This window comes from Phyllostomus hastatus, unplaced genomic scaffold (genome assembly GCF_019186645.2).
Source record: "Phyllostomus hastatus isolate PE091 unplaced genomic scaffold, TTU_PhHast_1.1 phas_contig_34, whole genome shotgun sequence".
Lineage (NCBI taxonomy): Eukaryota > Metazoa > Chordata > Mammalia > Chiroptera > Phyllostomidae > Phyllostomus > Phyllostomus hastatus.
Window position 1 is genome coordinate 59685119 of NW_025333857.1, and position 23207 is coordinate 59708325.

The window sequence follows — 23207 nt, forward strand, 5'->3', positions numbered from 1 at the left end:
ATGGCCAGTCTGGTTTCGCCAGCCCACATGCCTCCATCCCCTTCATCCATTCCCACCTGTGCCCCACTGGATTACTTTAAAGCCAATCTAAGTTACACTGCCATTTAATCTCTATATACTTTAATATGTATCTTTAAAATATAAGGGCTCTTTTTAAAAAAGAAACCCATAAAATCATTATCATAGCTAAAATTCATGAACTGTAGTACTTTAATATCATCAAATATCCTATCAGTGCTCTAGTTTCCTCAGGTGTTTCAAATGTTTTCCTTGCAGTGAGTCTGTTCAAATCAGGGTCTAAACAAGTTCCACACATTATATTTATGTGCTATGTCTCTTAAATGTTTTTTAATCTTTAGCAGTTACACTCTTTTTTTATTTCCTTGCCACTTATTTCTTGAAAAACCAGGTCATTTAATCTTACAGAATATCTAACATTCTGGTTTTGTTTTTTCTTTTTTTTTTCTTTATCGATTTTAGAGAGAGAAGGAGAAAGAAAGAGAGAGAGAAACAGCGATTTGTTGTTCCACCCATTCATGCATTCATTTGTTGCTTCTAGTGTGTGCCCTGTTTGGGAATCGAACCCACAACCTTGTCATATCAGGGTCATGCTCCAACCAAGTGAGCTATCCAGCCAGGGCATGATTTTTCTTGATTCTTTCCATTGGTTCATTTAACATATTCCTGTATTCACTAGGGGCCTTTACATTGTTTATTCCCATTCTTTTTCCTTCTGGCATTATTTTATATATTTTCATCACTCTGTAAATACCTACTAGACAGTTACCATGTGGCAGACACTACGCAGGGCCCTGGGGATACTTCTTTGGCATTTTCACCTAGTAGATGACTAGGTTGGTAGGAGTTGCCCATTAAAAGTACATTTAATCCAGTATTTTTATGAAGTACTGTAGCTTTGTGGGTACTGTTGAACTGAAGTGCCACATATGGCAATGTGAAATGTATCCAGAATTCTAGCTTAGGAACAGATGAGGGATTTCTTTTCATCTGCGCTTCCCATCTGCTGTGTTTTGGGTGAAGGGATTTCCTCAGCTCCAGGCAGTAGTGAGAGGTCTAATGGGCCGGTATTGAAGCCGAGGAAATAAGGGGCTGCTGGGCTGCGGGTAAGAAAATGTGGAGCACTGGGGCATGTTGCCGATGCGACTCTTAGGAAATTTAACTGTTGCAGCCAGCTCTGTAGTCTCCATCCTTCTTTCCTTCTAAGGACTCCAGGAATCAATTGTTAAAATTGATTCCTTTCTTCTGTAATTTGACCAAGGTTCCTTTATTTCCTGGTCCAGTCTGGGAACCATTTTTTATTGCTTCTTTGTTTCTCTTATGTTTCTGTATCAGACACAATTCTTTTAAGATTTTCTGGAGAGGATTATTCTTTGCAATGGGGTAAAAGGTAAGAGTGAAAAAGAGTTTCTACAATATTTTTCAAACCATATGCTAAGACTCATTGGTGAGTCATGAAATTGATTTAGTGAGGCATGAAATCAATTTAGTGGCTTATGGAATTAATTGATTTAGTAGGCAGCAAATGGCTATACAATTTTTTGTTTTATTTCTAATGGAATAAAGTAGAAAATATTAGAGAGTACTACACATAGTAAGGGTCAGTATTGTTTCATATGTAAATATTATACATAAATGAAATTGTTAGTATATATATTATGTATTCTTAGTCATGTTGGTAAACAATGTTACTTAGTGTAAATCACAAAGACTTTAAAAGCTCATACTTTACTGTGACCTTTGTCAACTTCCTTTCCTTCTCAACCTCCTGCTCCCACGTCAAACATTGCTGTTACTAAAGTTAATAGATAGTGAAAGTCAGGCAGGCAGAAAAGAAGGACTCTGAGACAACCAAAGTCCTAACATAATATTCTTGTACCTCTGTTATGTTACTTGTTACTGTCTTTTCATTCATCTGGCAAACATTTTTATATTCCAGGCACAGTTCTCTGTAGTATTCATTCATTACATATTTAACAGACAATTTATCATCTACTGTGTACAAGGCATTAGGGGGTACTAAGGTGGATGTGATGCAGTCCTTACCCTCAAAAGGTTTACCATTTAGTGTGGGAGATGAAAAACTGTTTGCATTGTACTTTACCCTTCCTTCCCTGCATCTACTTCCTGAATCTTTAGGTTTTTGGGATCCTGGGGTAACAAAATTGGAAGAAGCCTGGTCTACTCTAAAGATTTTAGATTTTATTCATACAACAGATATTTATTGGGCACCTGTTCTAGTTGTTTAAGATACATCATAGAACAAAACAGACAAGATTCTCTGTCCTTAAGGAACTTACAGTCTAATTAGGAAAGACACAATAGATAATTAACATCATGAAAAACAAAATATATAGTAATGCTAAAAAGTAGACAAGGTAAGGGGGATTTGGAGGTAGGGAGAGTAGGTTGCAATTTGAGAAGGTGACATTTGAGCATGAACTTGAAGGAGGTGATGGAGGTGATTAGCCTTGAGAATGTGTTAGCCATGAATTATCTGAGGGAAAAACAGTGAAGGCAGAGGAAATAGCCAGGGTAAAAGTCCTATGAAGTGAGCATACATCATGGCATCATGGGAGAGCAGGGAGCAGGCTGGTGTGGCTGGAGTGAGGGAAGGGAGTAGGAGATGAAGAGATGATGCCAGTGAGGACATGGCTCCAGGTGTTATAGGTCCTTGCCAAGACTTGAGTTTTTACTCTGAGTGAAATGAGGAACTTTTGCAGGGTTTTGAGCCCAGGAGGGACCTGATCAAGCATAAATTTGGGAAAGCATCTCTGGGTATTGTGTCTCAGGGGGCAAAGGGAGAAACAGGGAGATCAGTTCAGAGGCTGTTGCAGAAACCTAGACACCGATGGGTGGCAGATGTGACTGGGTGATAGCAGTAAAGGTGGGGAGAGTGGTCAGATTCTAATTTATTTTGATGCTAGAATTGACAATATCTGCTGGCAGATTAGGTGTGGGACGTAGGAAAGAAAGAAGAGTCAAGGACAACTCCCGAGATTTTTGCTTTGGTAACTGGAACAATGGAGTTGACATCAGCTGAGCTGGGGAAAGTTTCAGGTAGAACAGGTTGCAGAGCAAGGTTTGGAGTTCAGGTGGGGCATCGTGTTTGAGTATCCATGTGGAGATGGTCCCCAGGCAGCTGGGTTTGCAATTATGGTGGTCAGGAGAGAGGTCCAGAGGGTACTGGAATTTGTGGGTTAACAGCATATAGATCGTATATAAAGCCACAAGGCTAGGTGGTATTATCTAGGGAGAAAACAGAGGAAGGGAGAGGACCACTAACCAGTAAGAAGTTGGGAAGAAGAGAAAGACCCAACATAGGAGAGCAGGGTAGAAAGAAACTGGAGTATGATATCCTGAGCCAATTGAAGAAAGTGTTTCAAGGAAGGAGAATGATCAATTGTGTCAAATATTGCTGATAGTTTTTATAAGATGGGGCCCGATGTTGGATTTAGTATAGTAGTATGCACTTATTCTTCATATCACTTACAGTATTTGTAAGTAAATTATTAATTTTTTAACTAGAGTGTAACGTCTTGTGAGAATGAAAGCTTGAAAGTAGAGACAATGTGTGTTTATTTTATTATGGTCATTATAGCTATTCAATAAATATTTGATAAATGAATAAATGCATATCTTCTGCCCAGCTTCAAAATAGACATTCTGAACAAAGCTTATGTAAGAAAGGAGGAGGACATTACATGAGAGGGAATGTGGAGGACAGTATCAGGATGGACAGAAGTCATGTCACTGCCAAGATTTTTACTTTAGCTTTGAGATGTTCATTTTAGAAGTTTTACTAGACATCTTGGAACCGTTGGTACTATTTGGGTTCTAGATTTATTGGCACAGTAAATTCAATCTACAGTCATATTCCTTGTGATATGGCGTAATTCATTATGCCATGTGCTTGTACTTGATACTTTTGAAACATAACAGGAGTGTTGTGTCTCAAGCTGTAGGTCAGGAAAGGAGATGTCCTAACAGAGGTAAACAATTGAAATGAGACCTTAAGGGGATGTTGGAATTTGAAGAACTGGGCAAGATGTTCCTGGCAGAGGGAACAACATTCCAGGCAGAGGGAAGGGACAAGAAAGGCTATAGTATGGGAAGATGTTTGGTGGAACTACAAGGAGTTTGAACTGGTGTCTGTGTGATAGGGTGTAGGCTCTCTATATTCCACAGAACTTAAGCAACTGCAAGTTTGGATTGACTGGAATATTGGGTGGGTTTGAAGCGGTGAGGGGAGATGGATGAGCTAAGTCCCAGGTTTTGATTGCCAGGTTTAGGAGTTTGAATTTTAGCCTACATTCAGTAGAGAACCACTTTAGAATTTTGAAGCAGGAGAGCAATAGTAAGTATAGGGAAAACAGGAGCAGTGGAGTGATAGGATTGTTGATGAAGTTTAAGAAGTTTAGTCTGGAATCTGAATATAGGATGGCTTGTAAGACTGTGGAGAGCGGAGGCAAGAAAGTTAGCTAAGATAATAGCATTATTTATGACCAAGGCAATGAAAATCGATTTGAGAGGGTGTCTAGCCCCCTAGCTATTTGCTATTAGATCTCTATTCAAACAAATAAGATTCCTCTTCCAAGACTGTGTACAGTGGCTTTCTCTCTCTCCCTACTGGAACCTGAAGTAATCTCCCAACATTACTGCCCTGTAAGGAAAAGGAGATTTATTGCACTTAATGGGATGGGTACAGTGTAACATATATTATCATCAATCAAAGCAGTGTCCCAGTCTACTGTTTGTCCTTTCTGACTCTGAATGCCTTCTCTACACCAGCTACATTACCCCTTTGGGCCTAGACTTTTGACCCCACTGAATTTAGCTGATCACACTGATCGCAGATCAGTGAGCAGGCTTCTAGTAATTTCACAACATGAGGCTCTCAGGCCCCCAGCTAGGTCACCTTCAAAAATATAATTTTTTTCTTTTTATAAAATCCATTTCATAAATGGATTCGTGTGGTATGTTCAGTTCCTGCTGAAATGGAGGGTAGGGCTGAGAGGAGGGATGAGAGCTGCTATTCACAATGCCGGCGGCCTCTTACCTCTTGGCTGGTCAGAACAAGTGTATAGAGGAGGGAGGTCAACTTTGGGGTAGATGTCCTGTGGGTTGGGGTGAGGAGTCTGGGAATAAATGACAGCTACTGATCTCAGTCCTGGCAGCAGAGAGGAAGATAACAATACTCTCTCAGAACAGTTTCAGTCCTCTATCACGTGGAACACATTGCAAATTGATGTGGGAACTCAGCTAACCAGGGAGGCCAAGGTGACAAGGTGACAGAAACTTCTCTGTTGCTAAAAACCAAAACTAGCATACTTGTTTTTCAAAGGACCTACTTTCTGTTTTCTCATGGCAGTTTATACCATATTTCATTGATTCTGAGATGCCCATGCTTTACACTTTCACATCTTTGTTATCACTTTGTTACACTTACACTTTGATATCAGGATGCCCTTAGAATTGATGATATATCATAGTTTAAGGATTTTTTTCTTAGTGGTACACTTTATAATGAGTGCTATCTTTGGTTTACTCAGTGAGTGAACAGAAGAATATATGCGTGCTTGGCGGGGGCTGGCAGGTGTTAAAAGAGGTGAGATAAGCGCTCTCCCCAGAGAAGAAGGACTCAAAGGCAATGCTGATGTTTTAAACCTGATATGCAACGCATATGTTTATGTGAAAGGAAATCTCCCATTGATTTTAAGACTCATGTTACTGTTTTGAGTCTCCTGTAATCAGGAGACTCAATCTGAAGCTACTAGATACTTACCCAGTTATTCCTTAATAAGACTCAAGTTTTAGGGTCACCTTCAGGATTCTTATGATCTGAGCTATATCAGCTTTTACTACAGATCATGTATGTTCTTTTCCGAAAGTCATCAGTGAATTTCATGTTATGATGGATCCAGTTGTTAACCTCTACTTATTGAGTTCGCGTGATGTGTTTGTTGTTGTTTTAGGCACTGGGCCTACAGTGATGAAAAAGAAAAACAAAGCCTCTAGATGGTAGAAGAGAGGAAAGAGAGGCAATGAACTTAAGAAAGGAGCTCCATAGTTTAGAAACAGGAAACTGAGGCAGAAAGATGCTAATGTGGTTTTCCAAAAAATCATGGCATGGTTGACATATCTCAGTCATCTGACTTACAGGTCATTGTGCTTTCTATTATATCTTACTGGCTTTCTTGACTCTGAAGAATGGTGTGCAAATTCTTAAGTATTCTCAATCAGAAAAGTCTAATTGAATTTTGCTGTGAGCCTCATGAAGGAGTTCTGTGTAAGGCACCCTTGTGTAGAGCAAGGAAAATGTGTCTTCTCCCCTGTTATGTCAATAGAACATTGAGCAAATGCTTCAAGCTCTGGATCTTGTTTTCACTACCTGAGAAACAAAGGGACTAGCCATCTTGCTTGTTACTTCCATAGTCCCATTACTTGATTTGGAGTTATGGATGTGTATGTTTTCTCTACAGCCATACACACTGCCGCTATGGATATGCTGGGAGGATCAGGTATTGAAAGCCAATGTAGAAAAGTTGACATCATTGCAGATGCTGCGTATTCCATTTTCAAAAAGCCTAAAACTTTTACTGGCAACTTTATTATTGATGAAAATATCTTAAAAGAAGAAGGAATAAAAAATTTTGATGCCTATGCAATTAAACCAGGTAATGCTTATTGTTTTTAAAAATAACAATGTATTTTTCCACATTTTCTGCAAGGAGAACAAATCTCTTTTGTGTGTATGTGTGATTATAAAATAATATGCTCTTTTGAAAGCTGTCCTCCCAATAAGGGGGAAAACCCCATCCCAGCACCCCTTAGAGAAGAAAGGAAAACAGAGGTGAGCTGGGGGCTTTTAAAGTGATAAACAGATGCAGAAGGTCCGTGGGACTCCACCTCTCAGCCATTTCCAAATCTTGAAACCAGAAATGAAGATTAGTTTTAAAAATCACAGACTAAAGATTTTATTCAAGGACATGGTAACAGAAGACACAGCAGTGGGTTTTTCACAAAAGCTTCTTAAGATGATGGGCATTTTCTAAATGTTTGTTTCCTAGAGTAGCTTACAGGTAGATGGCGAAGGTGAGTGAGCAGGGCTGGTCTGATGTACAAGGGCATGATGTGAGAAGTTCTCAGTAGTTCCCCTTATTCAAAAATCATTCTTTCTCTCTGAAATTGCAGATGATGATGGTGATGATAATGCATTTTACTATATGTATAAGATAATATATACCAAATAATGGACATGTAGTCTTTATTTGGGCTAATGTATGTTTGAAATATTATTTATTAGGTTAACCATTTATATTTGTATCATCCCTGTCTCTCAGTTTGAACTGAATTGAATTAAATAGCTCCTTACAGTTTTACAAAGCATTTTTATATACACTGTCTAGTTAACCTCACAGCAGTCCTGTGAGGGAAGCAATATTGTGTCATGATTAAGAACATGGGGTCTTGGGGGAGATAACTCAGGTTCAGATTCCAGTTCTGCTGCACTGTACATGTGTTCCCCAGTTTCTCTGAGCTTCACTTTCCTTACTGGTAAAACTACTGAAATGTTACCTTCCATTCAGGATTTTTGTCAAAACAATGCAGCAATGTATATAATGTGCTTGGCACAGTGCCTGGCATATGCTGTAATCACAGTATTCAGTAGTTACTCTTTCAAGTAGAAAAACATGTTCGAAGAGATTGAGCCTCAGTCTAAAGGTAGTCAGCTAGTAAGAGGGAGAACCTGGACCAGACCCAGGTCTTCTGGGTCCTGGGTCCAGTGTAATTATCACTTTAGGTACTAAACGCATAGCATCTTTATACATAAGATTTTAAATTTGATTTAAATTAAAAACCCTATCAAGTGTTGAGAACTTAATATGATTAGGTACTATGATAAGTGTTAGGCTATAACAAACCAATGTACCCCTGTCCTTTAGTTTTTTTTAATCTTCTGAGAGCGGGTAACAGACAGAGACAGAAATGGGGAACAAGTCCTTCTTAATGAGGAATCCCCTTCTCTTTGAGGGTCAGGTAGGAAATGAGTCCTAAGCACCTTGGAGGGATGTAAGACATAAGAGTTGCATGGACAGATAAGAGGGCAAAGGCCCTTGGAAGAGCAGGTAAGGCCTTAACTGAACAGGTGACTATGGTTAGATGAAATTTGTCATAGGAGAGGAGGATCACTGGGAAACTATTTTTACTTAGTAATCAGGCAGTTTAACAATTCTCCTGGGGGTCTTTCCATCACACCAGAATGATTATTTAAATAAAAACAGATATAATGTTTATTAAATAAGTGTTAAAATCTCAATATATTGAAGTTGTTGCAATAACCTGATTATTTTGGGGGTCATTTTTTTCAGGCCATCCTTTGTTACCAGATTTCTTCTTAGATGAATTCCCAGATACAATTACCCAGAAAATGAAATCCCATGGTAAGATTTAGACCATATTTTATGTAGGAAAATAAAGATACTTAAGTGTTTTTTCCAAAATATAGAATTAAACATTCATGTCTTCTGCTTTTAAATAATTTTGTGGTTTAAACTAGACAAGGAATGTGAAGTCTTGGTTCTAGCAAAGAAGATTGTCTTTTTTTTCTACCAGTAAAAAGTTCATAATATAGGCTTTTGATTTAATTTTTAAAAGTCTGAAAAAAATCTCAACCCTTTTTAAGGTTTTATTTTTTTCCCATGGCACTATCTTTAGGTAGTTTAGGTATTTTGTATTGTTGCGTTATTTTATTTTGAGGAAAAATGTGTCATACCAAAGTATACCTAACACCATTCACAGAGTTTGTGCTATGTGACTACTTTATGGGAGAAATTAACTTCAAAGGAGGTTTTGGTTTTACTTTTTTTTATTTTTATAACTCAAAAACAGTAGCACCTTTGAGTTGGTCCAGAGTTTACATGGTATAATCTTTGTGTCCCAGCCTTATGCCACCAGCTTACTGAAAGATGTCAGATGAAGCACTCTCCTCTTTTAAAAGACTTTATTTTTAGAAAGGGGAAGGGAGGAAGAAAGAGAGGGAGAGAAACATCAGTGTGTGGTCACCTTTTCAGTGTCCCCTACTGGGGATCTGGCCTGCAACCCAGGCATGTGCCTTGACTAGGAATTGAACTAGCAACCCTTTGGTTCACAGGCCAACACTCAATCCACTGAGCCAAACCAGCCAGGGCAGATGAAGCACTCTTTAACGAATACCCATGAGAAAAATTTCTCTCATGGTTTATTAACAAGAATAGTTGTTCTTCTTCTGGGCCCTTAATTTATTTTTATATAATGGACACTGGATCTCCTAAGTGATCATGAATTCTTTAGATGTCTTCTAGAAAATTTAGGAACAAATTTTGTTTATATATTAGCAAACTTATAGAACCTTACTGCAATGCATTTTCATGCTGAACCTTTCTGGCTTAATCTTAATCCTTTCTATTTTATCTGTTCTTTCTCCGGATTGTTGGAGATAGTTTAAAAAGTTACTTAGGAAACTTTTCTTTTGTAATATAGAAAGGAAAGAAAATATTCAAAATCTTACCACCCAGAGATAGATCTTTTTAAAATTTAATTTTTTTTCACTTTAAAAAAGAGATTTTCATTTGGTTGCCACATGGATGTATCAGAATATTAAAACAAGACTTCCCATCTTTATCTCAGAAGGCATGTATGGAATGGTAGAAATGAGTTAGCTTATCAAAGTCTAACAGAGACTGGTCCTCTAATGAAGCAAGTCCAAAATCCGGAGTTTTGCCTAGCAGTCAAAGATTGGATCTATTTTTCGGAGGAAGATGTACATGAACTGAGCTTATTTAAATTCCAAATTTAAATAATAAGAACCACTCATTGATCACATATATTTAATTTGTTTTTCAACATGTTTATTGGGCACCTATTGTGTGCCAGACCCTGTACTACATACTTTGCATGCATTGTCTCATTAATACATATGCCCCTACAAGACAGGTATTATTCTCATCTTACATCTGAGATCACATGGCTGTCAGGTGGCAGAGCCAGGATTTAATTTCTTCTTTCTTCAGTTCCAAAGCCCACACCCTTAAGCAGTAAACTTAAATTTCTTTCCTAACTCCTGAGTACTTCAAGTCCTTTAAATTAGCATATCCTCCCCCAGTATTTCAACTTATTAATTTATATTGAGGAGTTGTCATTGTATGAACTAACTGTGTGGTTGCTATGCTCAGCCTCTTCTTTCCCCTGTGGGCATTATTCCACAGGGAGCAGAGTCATAGTCAACAGGTTGTCTTGTGTTGTTCAATAGCCATGACCTTTCTTCCTAGACTCTGACAGCAGATCAGATGTCTGCCTTGGTGATATTTAGTATTTGTCTTTTTTGTTGTTTTTTTTTTAAATATTTTTATGTTTATTTAGTGTGAAGTCAGGAGAGGCTATGTCAGGGCTGCTAGCTATGTCCTTTTTCTTTTTTCTTTTTTAAGAGTAATTGAAATGCTCTAAATGTATCTTTCCCATTAAAGCTTACATAGTTGTAGTCTACTGACTGTTGTCTCCAATTTGGCTCCGCTGATTACACAGGAGACATCGAATGATGACACAGTCAATACTTCCATCTTCTTGACTCTGGCATCTTCTTACTTGATTTTAGAACTCACAGTGGATGATTAAGAAAGCTCCAATAGTTTGTTTAGGTCCATTTATTATAAACATTGTATAGTTTAGTAGTGGTTTGCTTTTTTTAAGCCTAGTCTGAGAATCAGCCTTTTCTTGGAGAATATAAACAATTTGCATTTATAATCATAATTGACATGTTTGATTGTTATTGCATTAGTTCAGTTTACGCATTTAGATACCACTGAATATATTTAAAGTCATTTTGGACAAATAGGTTTCATTGGTAGCAAGTCTACTCTGTCAGTTAGTTCTGTGTGTGGCCTTATATTGCCTAAGCCACAGGTGGCAAACACAAGGCCTGTGGGCCCAATCCAGCTCTCCTCCTTGTTTTATCTGGCCCTGCACCTTGTTTCTACCTGGTGGCAGCGCTGAGCTCCTTGCCCCTAGTTAAGGAGTAGTTACATTTATATGGTCCTAAAATTACATTCAGCCCTTTGAAGGCAATTGCGAGGCTGATGTGGCACCTGGTGAAAATGAGTTTGACACCCTTGGCCTAGGCTTTAAAGCCATCTTCATCAATATTTTACAGGTGCTGCTCCACAAGTGAAAGAAGAAAAGCCACAGTCAAAATCACGTTCTGGAGCTGTGGAAGAAACATTTAGAGCTGTTAAGAACTCGCTCAGTGATGACATTGTGAAAGCCACTCAAGCAATCTATAAGTTTGAACTCTCAGGTAAGGATACATGTGGTTATCTGAGTCTTTTATGAAAGTAGGATATTTCCCTTGGAAGAAAATCAGCCTCCAGTTATAATCACCTGGCTGGTTGGCTGTATGCAGAACCCTTACCCTAGAATGCAGACATTTCAGAATAACAAATAGCTACTGATTTGTATTTTTAAGTTAAGATCAGTACTTATGGACACATATAAAGCTACATTACAAATACTTCCAGTGTAACAGGTAGTATAATATAGTAATTTATCATCCACCATGGACACTTTACTACTTTTATCTTTGAGATTTTTCCAGTCAGTCTGAATGTAGTCAGCTTTTTAAAGTATCTCAATATTCTTAATATAGCATTAACACACCTTAATGACAGTTTTAAGAACTGGCTACCTCATTCCCATTGTAGGAAGACTTTGACATTATCAGTTCTTTTATCCTTTGTCTCTTGTATTTTAATAATCTTCATCTATCTGCACCTTCCTGTTTTTACTTCCTTTTCTGGACCTTTTGTGCTGATGTCACCACCTGCCAGCACCCTAGTCCTGGCTGAATCAAACTATCTGGCTGACCCACAGTTGCACTCAGACTGCTAAATCTTGCTAGAGAAATGGAAAAAAAAATCACACCACCCAGTGGATCTGTACCAGTAGAAATTCATCACTGCCCCTCTACTGGGGTCTGAGCAGCACCTCAGAATTCTGTTTCTGTGATCTGGTTACTGCCTATTTTCCTCAGTTACTATTTTAAACCTCAGTGTTCCTCAAATCTTCCGTCTGTCCCTTCACTACTTCCTACCAGAGTCAATGGATAATCCCATCTCCTCTTTCAGGGCGATAATAAAAACCTACAGATAAATTGCTTCTGCTTCCTTTCATCTTATATTAAATTAACCATTGTAGGCATCATCCTCCCTTCTTCCCCTCCCAACAGAACAGAATTCAACTCTAGATCAGTGTGTCTCAAACTTGAATGTTCATACCAATGACCTGGATTCATGCTAAAATGCAGAATCTGATTCAGCAGGCAGGTCTGAAGCGAGGTCCACATTCTGCATTTCTGACAGGGATGACCAGACTGCAGTCCATGGAGCACACTTTTTTTTCCCTTTCCTATCAATAATTAATTACTTTTTATTTTTTTAGATTATATTTTATTGATTATACTATTACAATTTTCTCAAATTTTTCCCCTTTATCCTCCCTCTGCCCCGTACCCCCAACCCTCCAGCATTTCCCTACCTCAGTTCATGTCCATGGGTTGTACATATAAGCTCTTTGAATTCTCTGTTTCCTACACTGTTCTTAACCTCTCCCCATCTATTTTATGCCTACCAATTATGCTTCCTATTCCCTGTACCTTTTCCCCCTATTCTTCCCCTTTCCCTCCCCACTCAAAACCCTCCATGTGATGCCCATTTCTTTGATTCTGTTCCTGTTCTAGTTGTTTGCTGAGTTTTTGTTTTTTTTTTTTAGGCTCGGTTGATAGTTGTGAGTTTGTCATCATTTTACTGTTCATAGTTTTTTATCTTCTTCTATTTCTTAGATAAGTCCCTTTAACATTTCATATAATAAGGACTTGGTGATGATGAACTCCTCTAACTTTACCTCATCTGGGAAGCACTTCATCTGCCCATCCATTCTAAATGATAGCTTTGCTGGACAGAGTCATCTTGGATGTAGGTCTTTGCCTTTCATGACTTCAAATACTTCTTTCCCACCCCTTCTTGCCTGTAAGGTTTCTTTTGAGAAATCAGTTGATAGTCTATGGGCACTCCATGGAGCACACTTTGAGTAGCAAAGTTCTACACTCCATCTCCTCTAGCCTCTTCAGGAACTTTGCGCTATTAATTATGCCCTCTCTTTCACCTGTTCATCTTGCAACCTCCTTCCCAAAGGTATTTTAACATGTTCAGTCTATTCTGTATTTTAAACAAACACAGCAAGACACAATAAGCCAAAATTATTTTCACCTGCAATTCACTCTGCTCTGGTATTATTTTTCTCCATTCCACTGAATTTGTTTTCACCAAAGTCCTTGGTGGCTTCTGTGTCACCAGTGGACATTTATCATTCTGGTCACACCTGTGCAGCATTTGGTGCTTCTGACCACTCCTTCCAGAAGTTCTCCCTTTCCTTGGCCTCTTTGACAGGAGCTTTCCCTGCTTTCCTTCTCTGTCTGTAATCGTGCCTTCTCAGTCTCCTGTGTTAGAGGCTTCTCCTTTGTCCTTCAAGGATGTTCTTCAGGTCACTGTCTCAACACTCTAGACTTTCGCCAGGAAACTCCAACCCCTCACATGACTTCAGTGGCCGTGTGAAGTGGTTACTTATATATCTCTATTTCTAGCCTAGTCAGACTTCATTTGACATATTCACTTGACTGTCACAATTGGAAAATGTCCAAAGCAACTCACCATTCCCAGTAGCTGCCTTTGGCACTACCCGTTAAAGCTGCTCTTCTTTAGTAGTCCTCTCTCAGTAAACCATACACCACTATCTACGGTTCCTCATGCCCAAAACTAGTAAATCATTCTCATGCACCTTCCCCACCTTTTCCTCTTTACATTCATTCAGGTAACTAGTTCTAATGGGTCCCGCTTTGAGATTATTTCTCAAATACGCCTACTTTTCTCTATCCCCACTGCCGTGATCCTGATCCAGCCATATACCCTCAATTCCGAAATTACCCAACACCAACCATCCTAACTAGTCTTTTGCGTCCTTTTTAACCCTCTCCAATGTGTTCTTTACACTGCTGTTAGCACGATCTATTTAAAGTACAAGTCTATGTCATTCTCCTTCTACAGCATCTCTCTTAGAAGTCGGGGAGTACATGGCTCACTGCACTCATTTGACTGCTTTGGCTCCTGTCTGGCGCCACTGTTTTCACCCTTTCTACCTTCTGGTTGTACTATACTTTTTTCAGTTCTTTATTTAGCTAATTCTTACTTAACTTTTAAATCTCAGCTTCAGTTGGGATTTCCGGACTCCAATTCCTCTTATGTAAGAACCATGTTATTGCAGAGTCTTTGGAGCCTAGCCCAGTGCCTGGGACATAATAAGTACTTAATAAGTGTTTGCTGAAATTGATAGAGGCCTGGGGATTTTAGCCTGGGAAATAGCAGTATGTAAAATTATTTATTCTAATTGTAGCAGTTATAAAGTTTAAGAAGAAGAGGCCTTCTTGGGCACTTATTTCTCTATCTTTATCTTCTGTGTAGGTGAAGATGGTGGAACGTGGTTTCTTGATCTTAAAAACAAGAGTGGGAATGCCGGATATGGAGAGCCATCTGATCAGGCAGATGTGGTGATGCATATGTCTACTGATGATTTTGTAAAAATGTTTTCAGGTGAGTTTTCAATTGCATTAATTCATTAATACACCAACAAACAAGTGTTGGTGATGGTGTGGAGACAACAGAACCCTTTTGCACTGTTTGTGGGATCGCTTTCCACTATGAAAAACAGTGTGGAAGTTCTTTAAAAAATTAAAACAGAATTTTAAGGATGCAACAGAAAGCATGACCCTGCTTTCTGTTGCATCCTTAACCAAGAGAACCTTTTTTATAATTTTATGTTCTGCTCAACTATGTCTAACTGTGCCAAAAAAAATTTTTACAGTAATTTAAAAAAATGTTTCTGTCTTAGAACACTACTTCAGATGGTAAGTTAATTAGCATATGTATTTATTAGAAGCAACATTAGCCTTATAACATTCTAACCTAAGGATTCTTTCATTTAATGAATTGTAAATGTTATTGACTCTTCGTTCTCTTTTAATCTTCATAAATTGAAGATCATAGTGTGTTCTGTGCCCTGTAGGTCTTTCCAATTCTAATCCAGGATGCAAATGGCCTACCTACTAATCTGTGTATAATGTTACTAAAGGTGTTGTCAACTTTCCTATTTTTTATAGTGTTAAACATTCACAGTATAAAAGTTAAAAACTACACAGGAAAAAATAAGTAAAATTGTTCTTTATCTACTGAGAGATGACTATCAGTTGATTTCAGTTTATAGTCATGTATGTTTTTGTGAATGTATAAATACATGTGCTTATAAGAACACTGTTAGCCCTGGCTGGTGTGGCTCAGTGGATTGAGCACTGGCCTGCAAACCAAAGAGTCGCTGGTTCTGTTCCCAGTCAGGGCACACACCTGGGTTATGGGTCAGGTTCCCAATAGGGGGAGTATGAGAGGTAACCACACATTGATTCTCTCTCTTTTTCCCTCCCTACCCCTCGCAAAAAAAGTATATAAATAAAATCTTTAACAGAAAGAAATAATCTTGCTTTAAGGAAAAACAAAACAAAACAGTGTTACAGCATTACTACTGTTTGATAATCTTTTTTCATTTAGTACATTATAACATCTTTCAGTGTTGATGAATAGTTACCTCTTTAATTATTTTCAATACTTTTAATGTTTCAGTGACTTTCTTAATAAAGCTTAAACAGTGTTTTCAACATAACAGATGCTCAATAAATGTTTGGTAAAGTTAAATCATACAAATATGTAATTTTTTTAACTTAATGACCTCTTAAAATAAAAATTCGTTAACTTCTGCACAGAAATAGCAATAATTATGGTGAACATTTGTAAGTGATTACTGAGTGAAGCAATACTCAAAAGAGTGCTGTGAGCTAAAATATTTTCATTTTATAAAAATGGAGACCAAGGTGTTGATGAATTAAACCCAAGGTCACATAGTGAGTAAATGTTCGAGTTAGGACTTGAATCCAAGCCCAAGCTTGTGCTCTTTCAATTATGATGCTATTCTGCTCTTTAGAGGTACAAAAATCAAGTTATTTCTTTAATTTACATTTTATTTATGTAGCATAAATGTGTACTAATGGGCTCTTCATTTATTTATTTCTATGAATGTACTTTCTGTTTCCTGGATTGACAAAGAGAGATTAGTCAGTTAAATGAGTAATTTTAAAAAGTATTTTTGTAAGGTTTACTTTATAGCAATAGTTTAGATTGGGAGTGAGTTTTTTTGCTTCTTTTTTCCTTTTGTTCTTACTTCATCTACTTTCTTTCGAATGGGCACAATTTAGACTTTATAATCCTAAGCATTCTCCTTTAAGATACCATAGCCATTTCTATGACCTAATTTACATAATGGATACATTATAAATATAAAAAAATTAAAGCAACTAGTGGCCAGCTAATCAGAATCTCTCCTTTTTGCCAGTAGAGGCCACTGTATGGTAAAGCATTATGATAGAAAGAAAATTTGTTAAACAAGATTACCTGATTAATATATTGACAGAATATATTCTTTATAGAATACTGTGCTTACTAGATGTTTTTTAAAGTTATTTTTCTTTTTTTATTGTTTATGCTATTACAATTGTTCCCATTTTGTTGTTGTTGTTCCACTTATTTGTGCATTCATTGGTTGATTCTTGTATGTGCCCTGAGCGGGGATCAAACCTATAACCTTAGTGTATTGGGGATGATACTTTAACCAACTGAGTATCTAGCCAGGGCTGTGTTTTGATTTTTTGTATCCTGTGAATTAACCAGTGAAGACATTTAGGCCAGAGATTTTTATGGAAAAATTTTTTAAATTACTAATTTAATTTATTGTTATCATTAATGGCTTTTATTTTTTAAGCAGCTTTATTGAGATATAATTCACATACCATACAATTCACTCATTTAAAGTATACAATTCAGTAGTAGTTAGCATATTCACAGATATTTGTAACCATCATCACAGTTGCTTTTAGAACATTTTCATTACCTCAAAAAGAAACCCATGCCCATTAGCTATTATTCGCCTCATATCCCCCATCCACCTGCCCCTAGTCCTAAGCAACTTCTAATCTACTTTTGATCTCTATGGATTTCCTTGTTCTGGACTTGCATATGAACAGAACCGTACAGTATGTGACTGGCTTCTTTTAGGATGTTTCTTCTTCATGTTATCAAGTTTCATTCTTTTTTTTATTTTTAAAATTTTATTTATTTTTTTACAGAGAGGATGGGAGGGAGAAAGAGAGGGAGAGAAACATCGATGTGCAAAAGAAACATTGATTGGTTGCCTCTCACATGCCCCCAGCCAGGATCCTGGCCTGCAACCCAGGCATGTGCCCTGACTGTGAATCCAGCCAGTGACCTTTCAGTTCACAGGCCAACCCACTGAACCACAGCAGCCAGAGCTCAAGTTTAATTATTGATGTAGTACTCCATCCCCTTTTCTAAAAATATGGAGATGAAATTCATGTAACAGCCTGACTGGCATAGCTCAGTGGATTGAGTGCGGGCTGCGAACCAAAGTGACGCAGGTTCGATTCCCAGTCAGGCCACATACCTGGGTTGCAGGCCATGGCCCCCAGCAACCACACATTGATGTTTCTCTCTCTCTCTCTCTTTCTCTCTCCCTTCCCTCTCTAAAAATAAATAAATAAAATCTTAAAAAAATAAAAAGAAATTTTTTTTCTTTTGAGCGCAGGCTGTGAACCAAAGTGTCGCAGGATCAATTCCCAGTCAGGGTACATGCCCGGGTTGCAGGCCATGACCCCCAGCAACCACACATTGATGTTTCTCTCTCTCTCTATCTCCCTCCCTTCCCTCTCTAAAAATAAAATAAATAAAATCTTAAAAAAAAAGAAATTCATGTAACATAGATTAAACCATCTTAAAGTGTACAGTTCAGTGGCATTTAATTTACTGCATTTAGAGTTCCATCAAACGGCCACTAATCTTTAGTTTCAGAACTTTTCATCACCCCAGAGCACCCCATACCAGTAACACTCCCCATTTCAGCCTCCACCGTCCTCTGGCAACAACTAGTATGCTTTCTTTCTCTCTGTGGGTTTGCCAGTTGTGGAAAGTTTATACAAATGGAATCATACAATATGTGATTTTTTTGTGTGGCTCCTTTTACTTAGCATGATGTTTTCAAGGTTAATCCAAGTTGTAGCACATGTCAATATTTCGTTTCTTTTTATGACTTAATGCTATTTCATCATATGGACATACCATAGTTTATTCGTTCACCTTGACAGATATTTGGGTTGTTTAGCTGTTATGAATAATGTTGCCATAAACATTTGTATACAAGTTTCTGTGTGGGCGTATGTTTTCCTTTGTCTTGTATTGCTGGGTCACATGGTAGCATATGTTTATCTTTTTGAAGAATTATTAAACTTTTCTGTAGCAGTTGTACCACCTTTATTCCTACTAGCAATGTATGAGGGTTTCTATTTCTCTATATCCTCACCCTCACTAACACTTGTTATTTTTTAGGCTCTTTTTTTATAGCATTTTCCTAATGACTAGTGATGTTATTGTATTTTCATGTGCTTATTGGTCATATGTATATTTCTCCAATATGTATATTCCTCCATATGACCAATAAGCACATGAAAATAAAATCTTTGAAGAAATGTCTATTCAGACTATTTGCCTGTTTTAATCAAGGTTTCTTTTAGTTTTAAGAATTCTTCATATATTTCAGATATAAAAAAGGTATGCAACATGATGATTATATACCTTATTGGGTATATAATTTAAAAAAAAAGAAAAAATATCTCCCATTTTTTGTGGGTTGTCTTTTCACTTTTTTGATGATACATTTTGAAACACAAAAGGTTTTAATTTTGATGAAGACCAATTTACCTGTTTTGTTGTTGTTGTTGTCATTGCTTATGCCTCTGTTATCAGATCTAAGAATCCTTTGTCAAATCCAAATTTTGATGATTTTACCTTATGTTCTAAGTGTTTAGTTTTTGCTCTTAAAATCAGGCCTCTGACCTATTTTGAGTTAATGTTGTATATCATGTAAGGTAGGGGTCCACCTTCATTTGTTTGCATGTGAATATCCAATTGTCCCAGTACCATTTGTTGAATAAGTTATCCTTTCTCCATTGAATGGTTTTGGAAACCTTATTAAAGAGCAGTTAAAGATGTGTAGCTTTAGTTAAACCCATAAGTGTATGGGTAAAGTTAAACCTAGAATTACCATGGTGTTACTGGACAGGGACTGGCCTGCAGCAGGTTTGCCTCAGGTCAGCCAGAAGTGTGTGGGTTCTTGACTCTTGTAGGAAAGATTTCACAAGTCCAGGTGATTTTGAAAGTATGTCTATTAAAGCTGAGGACAGTGAAATGTAGGAAGGACTTAGGGTAGAAGAAGCAACAGGATAGAGAGCCTAGGTGGTGCTCTGCCGTGGTTGTCTAGAAATGTTCCGGGGAAGAAACGAGCCACGGTGGGGCTGCTTTTAGCTTCCTCTGGGAAGTGAGAGAAAAGGGGGGCCTTGGAGAGAGGATCAGAGGGTAAGCCTGTGGTGAGCTGCTGCCCACTGCTCCCCTGGCTGCAGTTCTCATGGGGACCCTTAGAGTTTAGGAGGAAGTAAAAAGTTCATGCCCGAGAAGGGGCACAATCATGCTCTAGACTAGAGTGAGCTGTCACCTGGTCTTTGTCTTAAGTATTTTTATCTTTCTTCTGCAGGTGAGTGAGTATCTTAGGGAAGGGTTTCAGCAGAATACTCATTAGTTTTCCAAGTCTGTTTTTAGTATGCTGATGTATCAAAATGAGTGTATGGGAGGGGGCGATCATTTGGTCAGCTCTACTGTTTTACTTTTATCTTGGGTCTGCCTGGCTTTTAATGTGGTTTTTGTTTTTTGTTCCTCTGACTTCGTTTGTCCTTGGGTTTAGCTGGCACAGATGGCATTAATTGGGTCTCTGTTCTCTATTGCCCAGACGAGGGAGATTTAAGCAATGTATTATCTGGTTAGGGAGGAGAGGTATAAACTATTTGCTCTCAAGTGTCCTTGGTTAGGGATGATAGATCTTATGATTCAGTAGCTGGCAGTAAGTTGTTCAGATTGTTTGGCCTTGGCCTTGTTTAATTTTCTTGTCTCAGTTTTCCTATTCCACTTGCCCAGGAATTTTCCCAGCTTCTTACTATCCTGTCACAATATAGCCAGTATTTCCACTCCTAGATATATGCTCAGAAGAATTGAAAATAGATACTCAGATAAATGTATACTCATTTTCATAGCAGCATTGTGCACGGTAGCCAAAAGATGGAAACAACCCACCAACAGATGAATGTATAAACAAGTTATTATATACAAATTATTATTTATTATATAAAATAAAATATTATTTAGCTGTAAACTTTAATAATACAATATGGATAAAACTAGAAAACATGTTAAGTGAAAGAAGCCAGACAGAAAACATCACATATTGTATGAATCCATTTATATAAAGACTAGAACAGGTAAACCCATAGAAAGCTGATTGGTGGTTACCAGGGCCTGGAGGAAGGGGAAACTGGTGATGCAGAATGGGCACAGGGTTCCCTGGTGGGTCATGAAGTGCTTGGGGACTGGGTAGAGGTGGTAGTCATACAACGTTGTGACTATACTTAAATGCTACTCAATTGTTCACTTTAAAATGGTTAATCTTATGTCATGTAAACATCACCTCAATTTTTTAAAGTATATATGATAGGTTTATTGGCTTTTCCCCTTCCATTCCCTAGAGGTAATCTGTCTCCAGGTCTTTTTGTTATTTCTTTCTATTTAATCACATGTTCTCAATGTTTTCATATTTCTCAGTGTTATATTTATAGTACTTATTTTTTATAGACGCACTGATCTAAAGACTGATAGGTAAGATTTAAGTACTTTATAGTACCTTGCTTCTGCTTCACTTCCCCCTTTCTTAGCCTCCCAGTATACCGTATTTTGCCTTGTATAATGTGCACCCATGTTTTTGGCCCAAACTTTCAGGAAAAAAAATCTGTTGTTTTAATCTTTTAATTCAATTAATTATTTATTTAATTATATTTAGAAACAAAACTGATTATTGTATTCCAGGGTATTATTTTGCATATGGATATTGCTATTGCTTTCTGGAGTTACATTTTTTTTAAAGATTTTATTTATTTGTTTTTAAAGAGAGGGGAAGGGAGGGAGAAAGAGAGGGAGAGAAACATCAGTGTGTGGTTGCCTCTTGCACATTCCCTACTGGGGACCTGGCCCACAACCCAGGCATGTGCCCTGACTGGGAATCAAACTGGCGACCCTTTGGTTTGAAGGCTGGTGCTTAGTCCATTGAGCCACACCAGCTAGGGCTAGAGTTACGTTTTAAATACATAAGCATAAGAGAATTTAAAACACTTGGGACTTCTGGTTAAGATCACGGCATAAGCAGACATGGCTCACCTCTTTGCACAACCACAACAAAATTACAACTAAAATTTTAAAAAAACATCACTCAGAACTGACAAAAATCGAGTTGAATGGAAGTCTGATAACTACAGAATTAAGCCATATCTATCCAGACTTGTGGGAGGTGTGCAGACATAGAAAGGGCTGGTCCCACATCCACATGTGGTGGATACAAATTCCAGAGGGATATCTCAGGAGCGAGGAGTACCAGCCCCACAGCAGTCTCCCCCACCCAGGGTTCTAGTTGCAGGAAGATAAGCCACAACTTCTGGCTGCGAAAAACAGCTGGAATTGATTCAGTAGAAGAAACTTCTAGAACCCCAAGCAGTTCCTCTTAAAAGACTGCACACATGGACTCACCTATTCAGACTTACTCCCTCTGGGCTCCAGTGCTGGCAGGGGAGGAGTCTTGAGGGACACCAGTGGCGTGCACGGGGAGGCTGAGGTGTCTGGCATCAAGGCCAGCAGAGGCCATTCTCTTGTTTCTGGGCCCTCCTCCCACAGGGCCAGCAGACTGGTGCCTTATCTCAGATTCCATCAACCTGGCTAACACTGTTTGACCCTCCTCAGAAATCCCCAGAGACTCCACCCCACCCAACTTATTGGCCCACCCAAGCTGCTTTTCCATATGAATGACTCATGCTTCATAACTTCCTAAATCCTCTCAAACCAGCAGCAGCTAGCCTCAGTGAGCACCAGGCTCAGAACAAGCAGTGTAGATTCATAGCTTGGCTTTGCCAGGAAATCTCCATGCCCAGCACAGGTAGCAGCCATCTCAGATTGCTTTAGAACTCAGATAGGCTGGCCCCAGGTAAAACACAGGTGAAGGTTGATCTTGGCCTCCACCACCCAGGAAACCCCAGAGCCAGCACATCCAGGAGACCACATCAGAGTACCACCACCCTGCCCCTGCACAGCTGATCCTCCATGGAGGCCGGAGATTGGTAGTAAGTGGTCAAAGCCAAACTTTGCAGCGGACTGGCCTGAGTAAATCCCTCCCATTGATCTGCCAACAGCAACCAAGGCTCAACTACAAGAGGATGTACTCAGCCCACATGAAGGGTGTACCTCAAGTACCCAGCTTGGGTGACAGGGGAGGCTGTGCCACTGGACCCTACAGGACACCTACTACATTAGGCCACACTACCAAGACAGGGAGTGATGGCAGCTCTACCTTATACACAGACACAAACACAGGGAAGTTGTGAAAGCGAGGAGACAAAGAAACATGGCCCAAATGAAAGGAAAGATCAAAACTCCAGAAAAAGAGCTAAATGAAACGGAGAAAGCAGTCTATCAGATGCAGAGTTCAAAACACTGGCTATAAGGATGCTCAAGGAACTTAGTGTGGACCTCAACAGCATAAAAAAGATCTGGTCAGAAATGAAGGATACAGTAATTGAAATAAAGAACAATTTACAGGGAAACAACAGTAGAGTGGATGAAGCCAAGAATCAGGTCAATGATTGGGAATATAAGGAAGCACAAAACAACCAATCAGAACAACAAGAAGAAAAGAGAATGCAAAAAATTGAGGATAGTGTAAGCAGCTTGTGGGACAACTTTTAGCAATCCAACATTCACTTCATAGGAGTGCCAGAAGGAGAAGAGAAGGAGCAACAAATCGGAAACCTATTTTAAAAAATAATGAAAGAAAACTTCCCTTAGTGA

At 38.4% G+C, this 23207-nt stretch overlaps 1 protein-coding gene across 1 annotated transcript in view; it reads left to right on the plus strand.

Moving 5' to 3' along the window:
* HSDL2 (hydroxysteroid dehydrogenase like 2) overlaps positions 1-23207 on the plus strand; it is a 59376-nt gene that overhangs the window by 28229 nt on the left and 7940 nt on the right. The window contains exons 7-10 of the mRNA XM_045840816.1: positions 6501-6695; positions 8391-8462; positions 11207-11350; positions 14565-14693. Of these exons, the coding sequence (XP_045696772.1) occupies positions 6501-6695; positions 8391-8462; positions 11207-11350; positions 14565-14693 (540 nt within the window). The remainder of the gene's footprint in view (positions 1-6500; positions 6696-8390; positions 8463-11206; positions 11351-14564; positions 14694-23207) is intronic.